General features: G+C 44.8%; 1 protein-coding gene across 2 annotated transcripts in view; it reads right to left on the reverse strand.

Moving 5' to 3' along the window:
- Window positions 1–1,338: 1,338 nt before the first annotated feature.
- ARHGEF33 (Rho guanine nucleotide exchange factor 33) overlaps window positions 1,339–18,170 on the reverse strand; it is a 46,371-nt gene continuing 29,539 nt past the window's right edge. Inside the window, exons 12-16 of one of the 2 annotated variants that reach the window (XM_065891539.1) lie at window positions 17,218–17,366; window positions 16,032–16,196; window positions 12,762–13,560; window positions 8,933–9,072; window positions 1,339–1,468 (exon numbers count right to left, since the gene is read on the reverse strand). In XM_065891539.1, the coding sequence (XP_065747611.1) occupies window positions 1,339–1,468; window positions 8,933–9,072; window positions 12,762–13,560; window positions 16,032–16,196; window positions 17,218–17,366 (1,383 nt within the window). Of the gene's footprint in view, window positions 1,469–3,240; window positions 3,293–8,932; window positions 9,073–12,761; window positions 13,561–16,031; window positions 16,197–17,217; window positions 17,367–18,170 lie in introns of those variants that run through there. The other variant, XM_065891540.1, reaches the window with a different exon arrangement.

Raw genomic sequence — 18,170 nt, forward strand, 5'->3', positions numbered from 1 at the left:
AAATGCTAATAGATGGGTTCCTAATTAGTCGTCAGACAAGGAGAAGAAAACTTGTAACACAAGTGAAACTTCCCCTATTTTATCAAACAGTAGTCACTAGAGGAACAGCCTCTGGAGAAGTCAGCTGGAGCACCAAGATTCTGAATAAATAGTAACCTATGCCCCTAATTAGAGAGAACTGCTGAGAAATACAGACAGATTGTTTCAACCTAATTTTTTTCTGTTACGATTCTGATGTTTGGGGCATGTCAAGGATGTGGGCCATCTTGGGCATACCTATGTGGAAAGAGAGTACATTTTATGACCCCACAGCCAGGCAAGCCTCATTGCAATGATTTCTCTGCCTGCACTGTAAGACCTTTCTTTACAACTTACTTCTGGAAAATAGAATAAGGTAACGCTAGCGCTAACTTTTCATTCCGACTTGGTGTTTGTAGCAACCACTGTGTATAAGCCATTGAAGTACTGATGTTGGTGACAAAATCAGTGCTTTTTTCCAGTCCATATGGTCATGAGTGTGTGTGACACTCAGGATCACTGGTGGATCTTTGAATCCTCAGTACTCAATAAAACACCGACTCTGGATTCGTTCCCATCTGCAGCACAACCCACATGAGGGAAAATGTTTCTTTGGCCTCCCAGTTTCTAGAAAAATCACTGTTCCCTGCACTGATTTTCATAACCGTAGAACAAGAGGAATACTACTCTTAAGGTTCTTTTCCTATTTGGAGATCGATATGTCTTTAAGCTTTGAACCTTCTGTGTCATGGTTTAAGCACAAATTTTCCACAACTCATATTTGCAACATGTAAAATACAATTCTGTCAGCTGATCCTTTGCCTTAAGGGATGTTAGGTGTTTGCCTTGGGGTTTTTGAAAGACATATGGCAAGACAGAACTGGCCCCTAACATAGTGTATATTAGTCTGAGAACACTGGGATGAATTAATACACTAAATGCCTAGGAAGCATAAAATTCACATCCATGTTAAATATGAACATGCTCAATATTATACTGGGGGAATGACCTCAAGGTGGAAGTTTCTGTTCTTACAAACGTTTATTTTCCTCCAAATTTATTGTGTTTTTCTGTAATGCTGTGAAAAGTCTTCATTTCCCTTTTCCCAGGTGTTGTTCAAAAAGCAAGCTCTCAACCACAGACTAATCTTCATCTTTTCAATGTCTTGTATGTTGATATAGTTTCATATGTAAGTATTTATATTAGTTTTCCTCGGGGATTTATACATCAATATATATATATATATATATATTCCTACACAGATATATACAAGCTTTTTATCCTCATCTTACCACTTGACAATACAACTTTAAGTATGTTTTACACAGCTGTTCCTTGGTCAAGGTCATTTGCAAGAGCAAGTCGGTTTCTGAAGAAATCTTGTTTGGTGGGTGAAGGATCCATTGAGGGGTTCTCATTAGTTTTTTCCCTGTATTCTGATCCACTGGACCTAAAATCTCAGCACACAGATAAAGTACAGGTTGATTTGGTTTTAATTGTTTTCAAATATTTTATCTATCCAAATTGTTCTGCAATTGTAAAACAGTTGCCTCCTAGATCTGGAATAATTTTTAACTTCCCCTGAATTTCATGACTCAGGACATGTGTAACTAAGATTTGCAGTGAACATAAAGAATTTACCTTTCTAATGCTTTATGGGGACAGTTGTGACAGTTGTGTATGTCAGTGTAAGAAACTGTGTAATAACATTGTAAAAGGGGAATAAAGGCTTAGAAAATTCAATAAATCCTATTTTGATTCGATCAAGTAACTACTCCACAAATTAGCAAGGCCCTTAAATTTTAAGGGATGGAATTCATTGTTCTCAACCAAGGTTATCAAGGGCCTTTACTTAATTTGGGCATTACATTACAAACTCTTGCTTTTGCTTGTTTTCATTTTAAAATGAAAAATTTATTGAAGCCAACCACACATATATGCTACATTTGGTAGAATGCAGAAATTAGTACAGTAATCAGATTAGGGAGATTCTGTTATCTCAACCACCACATAGGAGACCAAGCCCAATCAAGAGGCAACAACTCAAAACAGTCCAATTGAGTCCCCAGTCGAGGGTGTATTCTTCCTTTCTCTTGGTTAAGCCAGTTGGGTAATCCATTCCAGCTCTGCACCTTCTCCAGTTTGTTCATGTCAGAAGTCCCTAGAGGGAGGAGGCTTTCTGGAAATAACCTCTGATAAACTAGGCTGGGGCCCTTTGGCTAGCTTAAATCCTGAGCTAAAATGAGTAAAACTAGCCCAGTGACTCAAGAAGCAATATCAAAAGACCTCATGCAAGGTGTATGACAGTGACATTAGACATGAAGTTCTTTGTCCAAAGCTCCTGCACAACTGAGCCATATGCCAAGGCAGAGTCAGGCATGCTTCCACTATCCACAAAAGAAAGATAAGTTCTTTCACTATCACTGATACGCTTTGAGTGTCCTCATTGTTGCTATTAGATAAGTTAATTACGACTATCATTTACTGAATTAATGGGGCAGAGTTCAAACTCCTTTACATTATTCAAGGAAAGAAGTTGGAGCCACACAAAGGCTAAAACCCTGATGTCTGGAAGCCTGATGACTGATTAGATTTTTTTACTTTTTGCCCTGACATTTGGTATCACAGATGAAACCCTAGCTGCCTACCACACTCTCTACATCTGGTCAGTAAGGAGCACTTTTCTGTTTATCCCAGTGCATATTCTCTATCCAACCCGAGTACATCTGGGTATTCATTCAATAAGATGATAGCCGAGTGGGGTGAAAGTCCTCTTCCTTTTCAGCGCAGAAGACCCCCTGGGACTCTCCCTTGAGACCACCTGCACAGGTCCCACCCTGAAGCTCCAGGCCTTCTCTCAGAACTCCCAGCTACCTCCAGTTCAGATTTTTCCTGGTTAGTACACTGCACCCCAAATGTTAGGAAGATAGAGTTTTGACCATGTCCTTCTTTCCCCATATCTTCTGTTATCCAGAAGACTAAGAACGCCTAAAGTTTGGGGGGCAGGAAGTAGGAAGCAAGATTTGAATCTGGCTGGTGTTTCTTAATTGTTTTCCCACATGACAGTTTCTCATCAGAAAGTCATTGCTCAAAACTTAAAATCTTTACCTTCCGTTTCCCCTCTTAGCTATGTCTGATCTCTCCAAAACCCAACATGTCATACTTTGATGATTCCAACATGCAACTGTTTCATGTTTACCTGGAAATGGGAAAGCTTTGATGTCACCACCAGCCCCAAGGACCACAGAAATCTTCACCAGTTGCGTTCCCATTTCTGAAACAAATGCCAAAATCGCCCTGTCTAGTTTTCAAGGTCCACAAACTCAGCTTAGTTTTTTCTTTAACTGCTCTTCTCACAAACCACCTTCTCTATGTCTGCAGGTGTGTGAATGGCTCCACAGTTCTTGATATTAACTAACAATTAACTAATGGCTAACTTGTTAATCATTTTCAAAATCCAGCATTCTACTGTAGCTATGACTAAAAGCTCATTTTTATCCTTTTAAAGATATTTTTAACTGGTTTCTTTCTAATGAAATATGGCCACCTCAACTCATGGACTCCTCCAAAGGAGTGGCTCTCAAGTAATGCATACCTAAATTACTGAGACATAAGCTGCAGAATCTAGGAGAAAGAGCTAGTATATTTGCTTTTATCCCCTTTCTCGATAAAACAGAAATGGCTTTTGAGTTCCTGGGGCCATTTTGGCTGAGTGCAGGGCAGAACTGGGAACACGTAAAGGGCCAGGCAGGCAGATGCTTGCTGGGTAAGGGTAGGATGGCACCTAGTACATTCCAACACAGCCATCCAAATAATTGACGGGAAAGAATGGACCTGTCGCTAACTTTCCTTCCACTCAACTGACAGGGATGAAGAAAAATCACAAGTTGGGTGGGTCATACAAGTAGCAGTTTGCTATGGTAAGCCTTAAAGTTTGTTTGGAGCGGGGGAAGGGAGGAGGGCTGGAATTAGTGCTGCAGGACCCTCTGACTTAAGAAGGGTTGGTTTTCTGATGGAAAGACTCCGCCTTGAAAGCTTTAGGAACATGCAGATGGAGAAGTAAGGGAGCAGGGGAACACCCATCCTGTCGGCCAAATCAGTTGGCCCAGGTAATCAACAGGGTGACAAATGAATGTTCATTTAATGTATATCTGTAGAGGGGTTACTATGTTCTAGGTACTAAACCTTGTAGCTAGGTTACTCTTACATTTGGATCGTAAGCTCCTAATGACAGTACCTAGAACACTGAAGATCCTTAACTTAGTGACTGATTTCCAGTGACCTACTGAGTAACATCTGTAATCAGGTTTAAGTAAATGTTATCCTTTCAGCCATCTCCTTCAGTTTTCAAGTTATATAAGGAAGTGAAATGGTAAATGAGAGAGAACCCCAAAGTGGGTAAGAATGGAGAAAGAACTTGAGATAGGCTCTAAGGAGGTAGAGAAGAAGGTGAGGGTAAAGTTATCAATTGATTCTTTAGTAGTCCTTTGTACTGCATGGTCTGTTCCATAGCCAAGGCTGAGTAGATGCAAAGACAGCTGACAGGACACGAAGTGGATTCACTGACAATCATATGGGGCCCTGCAGAAGTGCTCTCTCTGCAGTGTGTGGTTAAGAAAATAAGAGATTCTGATGCGACTGGTAGAGGGAGGGTGCTGACTGGGAAGGAGACACTCTGAGGCATGTGAGTTACAAAGTGCTAAAGAGGAAGAAATGGGTGAGGAAACAGAATTAATCATTTGGAAGCCATATTCTTTGTCTTCCACTCCCCCCAGAGTTGAGGATAAAAAGAGAAAGCATCTACATTCCCTGCCCCTAAGCTGTTTTACGTAACCCTTTTTCCCCCATGCACACCCCCAACCAAGACTACTTATTAGCTTAAGTGCAAGATTTATATATAAAGATGAAGTAGCATCTGTCTCAGGCTTCAGGACAGTCTAGATTTAAGTTCTTGAAAGCCTCCAGATAGATCCTTGCAGAATGGGATAGTCTGCCTACCGTCCTGCTCAAAGGCAGGGGGACAAGGATTCAGTCCAGCATCAGTCTATCACATTAGGTCTGTTCCTGTCTTCTAAGAATCGTCATTGAAAATTTTTTAAATCATTTAACATTTTCCAACTTTAAGATATGCAGTCTTTATTCTGACCAATTCTGGGCAGCTCTCAGGGACACATGACCTGGCATCTACCCAGGACAAATGTGCCCGAGATAGAAACAATCAGAGCGTCATCCTTTTCCCCAAATATCTTGGGCATTTTTCAGGATTTTTTTTGTTTTATGATGTCAGCTTGACTCTCCCTTTTGAATTCTTGTGGGTAGGAGCATTCGGCCCTCCCAGCCTCAGAGGGAAGAGAACCCTTTCTCAGGTTTTCTGTTGCATCTGGCTCCATGCCTAGCTTCGTCCCGAAGCAGCATTCTGGGTGGGTGGGCCCACCAGCCAAACAAGCCCCTATGGATACAAAACGTGTGTCAGCGCAGACGGGAGTGAGCCTCCAGAGGGCCGTGGGAGAGGCAGGCAGCGAGCCCCTGATGTGACACACATGGCTTTTCTGGCGCTGGCCCCTTTTGGGCCTCTGAGGCCAGCCTCTGACGTGACTCCAGTACCCGGGATGAACCACGTCTTGAAGTCCCAGAGCTTGCCATCAGCCTGACCTCCCGACACATGGGAGGAGAATGGGCTGATTCTCCTTCTTTCTGGTTCCTCCCTGTACCTGTCCGCATGCCTGGCTTCAAGGTGCAAGTTCCTACTAACAGCTGGGACCAACCAAGCCACTCACAATTCCTAGACAAGCATCTCGCACAGCCCGTGCATCTAATAAAGGATGTTCCATTAATGAGAAAAATCGAGGGTTCTCATCTGAGTTAAGAGCCACTGACCTTTCTGTGCTACACTGGGGCCTCCCTGCCCTTCGTCTCTACTTCAGCATAATGGAACAAACTTGCCATGGTTCTTGGATGAAAATACTCAGGAAAAGCTACTAGAGCTGCTCCTTTATCCCATACCAAGTCCCCAAAGTGCCCACCGCAGCACCCTGGACACGAGGCGATAAGCAAGGATCGCGTGATGGTGCTCACAGTTCTACACAAGATGTAAAAAGCCAGGAAAGCCCGCCAGAGGGAGCAGCCACCTGTGTGGCGCCACCTGTACTTCCATCCGTGTAACACTTCAAATTTGAAATACAAAGGCAGTACCCGGATTGGTGGCAGCAGTTGGATTGATGCAGGAGGCACTCATCTATGAAAAAGGGTAAGAGGACTAAGGGGATCCATCTGGCCCTCTAACAAGGATCCCAAAAAGCTGCAAGAGGGCTGAAAGCAGTTAACCAACATGAAAATTTGGAGAGTCCACAGCAAGTGCTCAGCACTGAACCAAGGGCTGGGGGAGGCTAAAGAAAGACAAAATCTGGTCTTCTACATGGTGAGTCTTTACAATTAGAGGTCCCAGGCCACATTAATTTCTTGTTTCAGGTGTTAAAAAGAGGTGATCACCCAGACTGATCTACAAAAAAGTCAGACTACAGATAAAGCAAATCTCAGGACTAGAAAGCACTCAAGTGGCAATGATCTCCCACCCAGTGTGGCAATCCCTTTCACAGCATCCCTGACCAGGGTCATCTAGCTTCTCCTTAAGAGAACCCACTCCCTCATGAGGCAGCCAGCTCCAGTTCCAGGCAGCTGCATTTTTAGAAAGTTCTTCCTCTTACCCATTGCTCCTAGGTACAGAGAGGACAAGCCCACTGGATACAGAGAGGACAAGCCCACTCCCTCTGCCTCAGGTAACTGGCAGAGTGTTTTCTTGCATCTCTGAAAAACGGGAATTTGTAAAGGAGCCGTGGTGGATCCATTACTCATTGCTTTCTAACAGACAGCACCCAGTCACTATAAATGGCACTGGGCAAAAAGTGGCTGTTTTCCTGGGAAGTACTGTGGCTTAAAAATAAGTAAAAATAAAAAGATAGGCTCAGGGCTTCCCTGGTGGCACAGTGGTTAAGAATCCGCCTGCCAATGCAGGGGACACGGGTTCGAGCCCTGGTCCGGGAAGATCCCACATGCCGTGGAGCAACTAAGCCCATGTGCCACAACTACTGAGGCTGTGCTCTAGAGCCTGCGAGCCACAACTACTGAACCCGTGCGCCATAACTACTGAAGCCCACGCACCTAGAGCCCGTGCTCCACAGCAAGAGAAACCACCGCAACGAGAAGCCCGCGCACCACAACCAAGAAGAGCCCCCGCTCGCCGCAACTAGAGAGAAAGTCTGTGGGCAGCAATAAAGACCCAACGCAGCCAAAAATAAATAAATAAATAGATAGACAGATAAAATAAAATAAAATAAAAAGATAGGCTCAAGCAGTGTCCTTAGGAGTTTGGAGCCCTCAGAAGATTTCAGAAGCCTAAATCCCAGGGTCAGGCTAGAGAGCTGTCTGCCTCCAGTTCTCTCCACCCTGTCAAACCTGTCAGTTGGGGGCTCTCCCTCCCAATGCAGGCGGCCCAGGTTCGATCCCTGGTCAGGGAACCAGAACCCACGTGCACACTGCAACTAAAGACCCGGAGCAGCCAAAATAAATAAATATTTTTTAAAAAAACAACTTGACAATAGGTACTGGGTCAGGAAAGATCTAAATCTATGATCCTAGAGAGAGGGGAACAATTCTCAGCTCATTACCCCCAGAATAAAGCGGATCTAGCAATAGTCATGCATGCACGGGGCTACTTTAGCAAAACTGTAAGGGGACTCATGGAGTGGGGCTGTCTCACTGCAGTAGTTTCTCCCCCTTTCCTCCTCCTTCCAGTCACAACAGGTGGGCCCAACAATCAGAGACCTACTAATCTCAGTACTACCCTCCCTATCAGAGAGGAATTAGACAAACCATCAAAAAAAAGTCCTCACTCCAGGCCTGCCCCCCAATTCTTCCATCAAGACCATTACCTAAATCAGGAGAAAGTGATTTCCCTGTGCTTCGTCACTTAGCAGCAGCTCTGTAAAGTCAGCCATAGTGTCTTTAACTTTTCCATCCACTAAAATGGGAAGATTTACTGTTTAAAACTCACTTCAAGAACCTCCTCTTCCAAGAGAAACTAAGTAGCAGGCGAAATCTCTCTAAGGGAGAGGGAACAGGCCTGAGGACCAGTGGAGAGAGAGACAGCCGTCTTCCAGGCACGCGATGGCTGGACTGGAGACCCCCCCACCATCAAATGCTAACGCTCAGCTCTTTCTTCTTACATTTCATGCTGGGGTTTGGCCATGGTCTCCCAGTCTGCGAGACAGTGCTAATAAGTGCTGACCGAAATGACAGGTGGGTGATTCCATACAGCAAGGACCGAGAATCTTAGAAGGATCACAGGAGGGAGAGGCCTTGTTTTTGCCTCCTATGGAGTATGGAAACTCCATTAAAGTGATTTTTTTAACTAGGACCCAAGCCAAATCCATTCAATCATTTCTGCTAGGGAAAACACTGGCAGAAGTCCCCAAAAATATGCACTAGCAACCAGGATGACTATAGGCCCCTACAGGCAGAAGTGCTGTGATGCCTTAGAAAGCTTTGCACAGGTGGGGAGATCCTGCTGGCGCACCCATTACACCCAACTCCAATGGTGGATCCCACTCCTCCCAGCCAAAGGGGATTTCCTAGGGAACCTCCTCTGCTCACTCCTCTCAGAACACACGACTTTGGGAACAAGGAAGTAGGGCTAAAAGACAGAAGCAGCAGAGGACAGAGCTGAGTTTGCTTTTACTCTATGAGATCACAATGAGAAACATCTTCACCTGGCAGGAATCGTGGCTACTGGGTGCAGGCACTGAGCTTGAAGCAGTTGTGTGAAACCAGGCTACTTGATACTTATTACTGTTAAAACCTCAAGACTTAGCCCACAGGGAAATGAGTTACAATGCTGTCTTGTCTAAGGGCTACTCACTTCTTTTTAAAGAGCTTGCGGAAGGAGCTGCGAAAGCCCCCTTTCTGGTCTTGCCTGGGGTTTTGATCGCTGAAAGATGTTTGTTCACTTTCTCTTTCTTCCTTTGGACAGAATCTCGTGGCGTCTTCTAAATGCATCTCCTGAAAACATAAAAGAGGGGTGTATTTTTACTCTTTTCAAAAGTTAATATTGATCCTGACTATGGGACAATTTTTTTAACTTGTCACTTTCCTCTCCCACTCCAAAAGGCTAATGGCGGGCACCCTATTCCAACCAAAGCAAACCTAGGCTAATTAAGAAACCAGTAGTTGAAAAGAGGATAATTTTCTGCTGAGTGTAGAAGTATTTTCTACATATCAAGGCAAATAGTCTAGAGTAGGGTTATGATATAACAATAATTAAAGATCAAGAAATAAAGGAAGATTAACTTCTTCTGGCAACAATATTGTCTTGCTGGAAAACCAACAGTAGTCCCCTCATATCCCTGGCTATGTTTCTCTTTCTACAAAATAAAAAAGTTTCTTGATTTTAATACTAGTTTAAATTCGTGTTCCTAATTCTCCACTTTAGACATTAATGATGGAAGGAGTTTTTGAGAGGTCAGATCTATTTAGAAATTAATGTCAACTCATATTTCCAACCTGCACGCATGCCTTTTACAATTCTTAATCCATGCTATTTACAGTGTAAAGTTAAAATAAATTAAAAGGCAAGGCTCTATCTTTTGTGAACTCTCTAGTTTCTTTTTAAAAAGCAACCTAAAATAGCTACTTAACTTTGAACCAAAAAGAGAAGCCAAGAAGTCAAAGCAAAAACCACCGTGAAACGTTCATGAATTGGATCGGTGAATGCTTGCTGATAGAGAGCAAACAGTGGGGACAAATTTTTTTCAGGAAACATATGGGTTTGACTTTGAGACCTTAACTCAGGGTTGTAGTAGCAGATCTAGAGAGTCTCTGAGATTCAATGAAGATTCATAACTAAACCACGGAGACCAACACCTTAATGGCTTAGTGTAGCGTTTCTGAAAGTGTGGTCCTGGGGCTACAGGATCAACTGGGGCCTTTATTTAAATGTAGACTCCTGAGCCCCAAGCCAGACTATCTGAACCAGAATCTCTGAAGTTAGGCCTAGAAAATCTTTTTGCACACTTAGATTTTGAAAACCAGCAGTTTAAGGTATGGGCCAGCCCACCTGCACCTAATGTTTATATGAATCACCTGGGAATCTTGATAAAATGCAGATTCTGATTCAGTTGGTCACGGGTGGAGCCCAAATCCTGCATTTATAACAAGCTCCCAAGTAATACATTTACTACTAGCCCAAGGACCATATTTTGAGAAGTGGGCTTTTAGGGACTTTTTAGGACTAAATCTATTAATAGTTTTAGGAAAATCTTTCTGTGGAATCATCTTGATAATATCTTGCATTTGTATAGCATTCCATACTTTACAAAGCATATTCACAAACTTTATCTTATTTGGCCTTATCCTCACAAAACCCTGTGAGGCAGGTATAGATTGTCTTATTTCACAGATGAGAAAACTGGAGGCACAGAGCAGCCAAATGACTTGTCCAAAAGCACACAGCTATCTGGCAGCAGAGTCAGGACTAGATCCGGGATCTCCTGACACCCAGTCAGGTGCTCTTTCCACTAAAACATAGTGTCTTCTTTCTTGACTCTTAGAGACAGAACACTAAAGACTAGGGTTTGGTTGGCTCTGAGGGCAGGGGTGGAAGATACACAGAGTATATTTGAGGAGTTGGAACCCTAAGAACTTTGCACATCTCAGCAGGAAAGAGCTGATATCTTTAAAGATGGGGCTTTTGAAGGGTTAATCTTTTGCAACTAAAACCCCATCTCGCTCTGATTAATGGTTTTTGTCTAGCAGTTGTTGAGCTTCCAATTTTTCACACATCAGCTAGGGAAAAAAAGACATTTTTATGAACATATGAAATAAAAGCATTCTTTGCAGCTTAGACTATACTAGTTATAAGGTTTTGTATGTATATCTCTGCCCATCCCAAGTCTCTTTGAATTGGCACTATTATTTCCTTTCTACTTCCCTTGTTAATGAACTTTTAAACTTTTGACACACACCTAACTTTGATTTGTCTAAGAAATTTTACCTAACAGAATTTTATAAAGTTTAGAGTTGAAAATCAGAGGCAGAAGGAAATCTGAGAATCCTGGGGAAACTCAGCAACCTTAGCTGGGCACACTAAGGCATTTCTGCCCTCTCAGGAAGCAGACACAGACTTTGATTTCTGGAGTCCAGGTGGGCGGCAAGCTCCAAGGCTCTTCATGTTCCTCTGGCCTAATGTCCACCACTCCCACCTGGGACAATATTTACAAGGAAAAACTCACCCTGCCGTTTTTGTAAAAGGCCCATGAGCCTTTTTTCATATTTCCCTACCCCTCTCTTCACTTAGCCAACTTTTAAGCAGCTTTTAAAATTGAATTCAGACGTTCAAACTATCTAGGAGACTTCTCTGACCATCATCACCTTAGGAGGGTTTAAATACCCTCCCATGTGCTTCCACCGTTTATTATAATTCTGTGTTTATGCGTCTCCTTCCTGGGCTAAGCCAGTGGCCTTGGAGGGCAGAGACTGGACGCCGTTTATTTTTGAACCCTCAGCACTTCACACAGAGCCTGGTGCGAGGCAGGTGCTCAGTGTTTGCTGAAAAACGAATGAATGAAAGGAGTCAATGATCTTCGATCTCTTCCCATTCACTTGGAAATAGAAACAGGTGGAATGCAGGGCCCTCATTCCTGGGAGAAACCCTTTCTCACCTAGGCAAAGGATCCCTAGTGCTGGATGTAAGGGATACGTCGTGCAGGTAAAGGCAGTGCTGGACTGTCTTTTTCAAGATGTATCAATCAATACAGAGTTGCCCTGTAAACCCTAACCACCACTTCTAAAATGTTTAACAGGAAGGATGGGGGCACAGGTCAAAGCTACACTGTTTACTCCGTTTAATCAGAAATTGCCTTTGTTCCAATCACGTGCAGAGAAATTATTTGCTCAGGAACTATTAGTCCTTTCATGGATGTGTATTTAAACACCTCTTTAAATCTCCCAAGGCTTGCAGACTCCAAGGTTAGACATCAAAATACCAAACATCGATATAGAGGCCAAAGAAGGTGTTTGTGAGTCAATGCTTCCTTGACTATTTTGTGTTGTCCTCGTCCCACTGGAGTCTGCCAAGTAAGGTGACACCCTTTTCCAGGCAAAAGGAAAGCAAGCGGTAATGAACTTTGCAGTCAATTTTGCAGGGTGTCCTCAGTGAGAGAGGGCAGCTTGCCTCCTCCCTAGCTACAAACAAGGGTGCAGGTCGGGGAGTACAGTAGGCTGGCACACAGGGCTCGATATTCTGAACGTGTAAACAAGGGGTGCGCCTAACAGGCAAAGGAAGAAACAGGCCTGGGACTTGCGTGCAGTGCCCTGCAAGTGAAGTGCAGCTGGGAGATGCCACAGCTTAAGCAGCAAGGCAGAGAACACCTCTAACTCTTTCACTTGGGGTGGGGGGAGGCGTTTTAATCAGGTCTACTAGGAGTCCTAGTCTTTCGGTCGTCCTACATATATAGGTAAGGCATGCTCCTGTGTCCTAGCACTGCAGAGTGGGCACTAACGCTCTCCTCCGAGGGCCACTGATAGTCAAGCCTTTAACCCGGGCTCTCCCTCAACATCCTCGCCCAGCCCGGCCTCTGCGCCCCCGCCTGGCCAGCCTGCTTCCCCTCCACGCTAGGTGAGCCCAGGCTGCACCCTGGAGATCTAGGCCCGGGGCTGCCAGCGATGTGGGTTTGGGGTCGGTTTTACTTTACCCTCCTTACTTCCAAATAGGTCTGCTTTTCGCTTTGGGACCTCTGTTGGGGAAAGAAGGTTCTGGGCGCGCCACGGGCGGAGGAGGCCGAGCCGTGCGGCTGCGCAGCGCGCTCGGCCTTGATCGGCGCGCGGCCGCCGCTGCTGCTGCGCGTGCTGTAGAGGCGCGGGGCCACGCCCTCGGGGGGCGGCGCGCGCGGGAACTCCTTGAGCGAGCGGCTCAGCGGCTTGGCCTTGCCGTGCGCATGCGCCGCCGCCTCTAGCTTGTAGGCGCTGCTGCTGCCCGCCGGAGACGTCGCGCTCTTGGGCAGGGGCTGCAGCGGGTGCTCGGGCCGTTCGGCCTCCACGGCGAAGCTGACGGGCCGCAGGAAGCAGATGTCCAGGCTGGACTCGGAAGAGGCGGGCGAGCAGTTCTCGAAGAGGGCCGGCGCCTGGAAGGGCTCCTCGTCGTAGGGCGCGGGCAGCGCGAAGATCTCGCCGCCGTACTCGAACTCGTCGTAGGCCGCGGGCACGTAGCCGCGGGCGTCGGGCAGGAGTTCGGCCGGGGCGCGCAGGGAGCGCTCCACGTTGCCCAGCTGCTCGGCCGGAGAGGGCTCGAAGTCCATCTCCGGGATGGCCTGCAGGGGCCCAGCGAGCGCCTTCACGTCCTGCTCGGCGGCACAGAACTGCCCCGGCGCCAGGAGGCTCTCAGGCCTCTCGTGCTTTCTGCCCTCTATCTCCCAGTCACTGGGCTTTCCGGGCTGCATGCTCTCCAGCAAGCTTTGCTGTTGTTGGCTTTTCTTCACTGGGGGCATCAAATGTCTTTAAAGGGGAAAGAGAATACAAAACAAGTGTGCTTACGGTTTGTTAGTGCACGCCTCTCACCGAGCTGCGCAAGGCCGGGACCAACACACTGCCTGCCGGATACCGCTTAGGTGCACACTGCCGACTCCCTCCTCTCCGTCCCTCCCAGCCGCCTACGTGTGTTACCTACCAAGCGCCACAGGCTTCTCAGATTAAGGAGTCCCCACGAGCCCTGGTACCCCAAGTGGGAGAGTGAAAATGACCATCCGTGAAGGGGATGCCGGAAGTACCCGTCTGCGCCCAGAGGCACTGCGCAGAGATGGCTGGTAGGCCAAGGATGCTCATCATTCCCCATGTGGAATCTCCGACCTTTCCCACCACTTGTCAAGGCCCCAAGGCACCTCTTTTCTCTCTTCTCTCCCTTTCTTGCCCTAGCAGAGTCATGTAAAATCATGGAAACAACTCGTGGATCTTAATGCTTAAGAATTAATTCCCAGATGAAGTAAGTGGAGTACAATCTTGATAACCGTTGAATCTGAATGTTGGTGTGGGGTTTAGTGTCCATTTTACTTTTCTGTATGTTTGAAATTTTCATAATAAACTAAAAATTCCTTGTGGCTATAAAGCATGCTATATAAGTCGTCTCAAACTTCCACGCAAAAAAACATTACTGAAATGAAAAGGCTGTCACTTTGAATATGCCCAATTTCATGGAGGGTTTTTTCGTTCAATCATGGATAAAGAATAACATTCGGTGCTTGGATAGACTACCCATCAGATTGGATGTGGTTTGCCAGTTCTGCTGGAATTAATTGCCAGACAGATGTGAGTGGACTACTACACACTGACCCAAACTGGTTGTGCTAGTTTATTTATTCATACTTAGTTCTACCACAAAAATGCATAAAGAATGCAGTTGTAAATGCTAACACTGAGTATCTTTCTCTGGTGGTCTTAAGATGAAAATGAGGTCTCACATTGACAGAGGTGAAAAAAATAGTAAAATGAAATATTGACTTGAATTCTCTTTTAACTTGGAAGACTCTTGTTGGGTTTTTTTCTGGTTATGTTTCTAGCACAGAGTGCAACGGCAGCCATCTTCTTCAGTCTGGATATAATCTCTAGAGATTTCTTTTTTTGGCTGTATTTGTCTCACTTCAAAGTAGAGAGTTCTGTCACTGTTTTAAGAGCTAAAGCGATCCACAAACTAAAATTCCACTTCCTGTCTCCCACTCCCCACTCAGGAAAGGTATTTTTTTCTGTAAGGAGTTCTCTCCTTATAGGACTTACAGGATTTTCTCTATAGTAAGAAAATCATCCTGGGCTCTATTTATAGAAAAGTGAATGTCTCATAGGTTTTCAGAATGATTATAAAATTTCTCCCTTCTGCCTCCACATTTGCACTTCCATCTCTCACCGACAAATGTTCTCAATTTTAAGAGATAAGGGCAGAAAGCAAACAGGATTTATTTTGTGTTATTGATCAGTTGCTCCTTCCAGTGACTGTAATTAGCATTCTAAAAACTGTAGGGATTAAACATTGAAGTAATCTCAACTGCCTACCTCTCACTTCATTGTAGTTTTAGAAAAGTAGCTTCTTGCATGATTTCTAAATTTTCCTTAAGATAATAAAACCCAAAGCAGAAATTATAGTCTAAGGAACTAGTTTCATGAGAATTGACTATATTTGGTAAATTGGAGGTTTGGAATTTTGAGTTTTGGTGTCCCTTATTCTTCCAGAAGTCCCAGTTTCAAAGGTGGCCAAGTTGACATCCTTCAGAGGTAAAATGAGTTCCAGATATGTAAATAGCCTAATCCTTACCCTATAGATCATCAAGAAGTTGGCTGAATGAGCACCCAGCTTAGTGTGCGAGAGGGTTGTGTGCAGCGACTTTAAAAGACTGTCAAATCCATCCACTGCCCAGAACAGCTTTCAGAGAAGCTGTCATAAGTGAAGAACAGAGATCATGAAGTCCCTTTCAGAAGAAGCTTCAAGGAGAATTGGGAAGGGCTAAACAACCTTCTTTCTGTATCACCTCTGACCTATTTCTCATCCTCAGAGCCCAGACTTCCTCTGACCCCTGACTGGGAAACCTTTTTCTCCACTACATCTTTTGTAGACATTAAGTGGGTTCCCACCTTTCTGAGGGGTTGTAAAATGCCTTCCTGTCATCTTACAGCACTCCTTTCCACTCTGTCATTGTCCAAACCCAGAGAGACTCATGCTGTAGGTGGAAGGGGGTTATGTGTGATAAAATTGTTGCGAGTAACCTCCAGCCTCTAGGCCTTCTCTTTAACGTAAGTACCGTCCTCTGGGATCCAAGCTTTGGGTCAGCTGCTTGCCTGCCACATATGGGCCTGATGGGGCAAGAGGGAGGAAGGAGTCCTGTAAGTCATACTCCTAATACAGGCTGGCCTGCTACCCCCACACAGACCACCTGGGAGGCGAGGGCATTGTCATTAACTTTTCCACAGCAACAGGTGCTTACGTGACAGCAGGGCCAGAACTGGGAGCAGGAGAGTAGGGTTGCAGCATCTCTTCGGAGTGGATCCCACTGTCACGGACAGCCTCGGGGCCTGCAGTGGGAGAAGCATCTTGCCCGGCATTTGCACACTGGGAAGCCAGCCCTTTGTACAGCTTCGCCATGGATGACCTAATGGAATGGAGGTAATTATTCTCAGGGTCTACAATGGGAAATCAGCTCTCTGAATACACACATTATACCAAGAAAGGCAGACTATTTCTCAGATGAAGCTCAGCTGTGAAGTTCTTGGTCTCTCCAGGGCTCTCTACAAACCAGGTTGCTTACATAATAAGAGTGCAAGCTGGATGCTGGGTAGGAGTAGGGATGCTGATTAATTGGCTGAATTGAGTTGGGGGTAAGGGGAGTATAAGGAGAAGTCATCCATTAGAGGAGCCCTGGCTTGGGACATAGCATGTTTCACTGGTGTAAAGCACGCACAGAAATGATTCTGTTCTCCTCATTGGTTTGGGATGAGGTTGAAGGAATTCCAGGTTATTAGGAAGCTTTGTTATGAGTTGCTTCTGTTCCCTCATAAGCCCAGATTTTCCTTAATCAGTCCTTCCTGTTTCCTCTTAGTGTGAAATCCTTTCAACCACCACCCCCTCCCTTATTTGTTTTATTTTTATCCATAGCACTTAAACCATCTAACTTATTTATTAACTGGCTACCCAGATCTAGAAAGTAAGCTCCACGTGGCAAAGATTTTTGTCTGTTTTGTTCTTTGCAGTATATTCAGTTTGCCGAACAGTGCCTGATATTCAATACGTGCTCAGTAAATATTTCTTGAATTAATGAAAGAAATCACATTCTGGCCTTTAAACTGCAACTTTAAACCTGGCAAGTTCAGTGAAACAGCTGTTTTTGAGGTGGTTAGCAACATGAGATAATAGAAGGTCTGCAGAAGCATTAGAGTAGAAGTGCTCATTTTTCTAAATTAATTTCCACCAGGTAGTAAGTACCTCCCTCCTGTAGCCAACCTGGTCACCTCTCTTCCCTCCCCTGCTCTCTCTTCTCTTCCGCCTCCATCACTGCATTTCAGCCGCTTTACATTCAGTGTGGTTACTTGTGACAGACACGCACACGGACCGTCTGTATCCCTGTTCTCAGAAACCTTTGATCCACCCTCTAGACTGCACCATCAGAACCTTACTTCTTGAGTTTTTTCCGTTTCTGAATAAGCAAATCCTCATTGCACTGAAACAGCAGGGTGTAGTGTGAGATAAATACTCGCAGGCGTTGAACACACACAAGAAGTAGGTAATAGTCAGGGTGTTCCTGCTCTGTGAACTTCAGGACGTTCTGGATGGAGGAAAAAAGGAAGCAGCATTGCATAGTTAGAATGAAAAGTTGTTTCGTCTCTTCTGTACCTTGCCTTGATCTGTCGTGAGAGTTTGGTAGCCATTTAATCAAAATGATGCAAATGGCCAATTTAATTACAAACTGAAAAGTCAAACTTGCTGTTCTCTTTGTCCATCACACCAAGGGAAAATAATAGTCACTATTGCTCCTGTTCGAGTTGAATTTGAACATAATTCCATCTGAAAAATTAGAAGGATCTACTAATTAGATCTCTGAAGTAATGGAGCCATTCTAACAATTACTGTCTATAGGCAATGCCTTGTAACCCAAAGGAGTCAGACCAATGGTGAGAAGGTCAGGCATCAAGGCTGGAAGTGAGGGGATGTTTATGATCAAGCCCGGCCTAGTGGCCCCTCCTGTTACATTGCCTGCTGTGCTATAGTGGAATGTGCATGCTGGTTGGATTTGGGAAAGCTAACAGTTATTGAGCGCTTCCTATTGCCAAGCACTAAGTCCTTTACATTATTTTCTCATTTAATTTTTACCATAACCCAGTTAGATATATGCCATTGTTACTCCAATTAACAAATAAGGAAATCAAGGCACAGTGAAGTTAAGTAATCTTCACTGGGTCACACATCTAGTGTGTAGCAGAGTCAGGATTTGAACTCAAGTCAGACAGCAGAATCTGGGCTCTTATTTACTTACTAACAACCTGCTTGCAAGACCTGGGTTTCAGGCCTATATTTTTTCACTGACCAGGTGTCTTAACTTGGGCAAGTTACTTCTTTGGGTCGCCATTTC

The sequence above is a fragment of the Phocoena phocoena genome, chromosome 14 (genome assembly GCF_963924675.1).
Source record: "Phocoena phocoena chromosome 14, mPhoPho1.1, whole genome shotgun sequence".
Classification (NCBI taxonomy): Eukaryota; Metazoa; Chordata; class Mammalia; order Artiodactyla; family Phocoenidae; genus Phocoena; species Phocoena phocoena.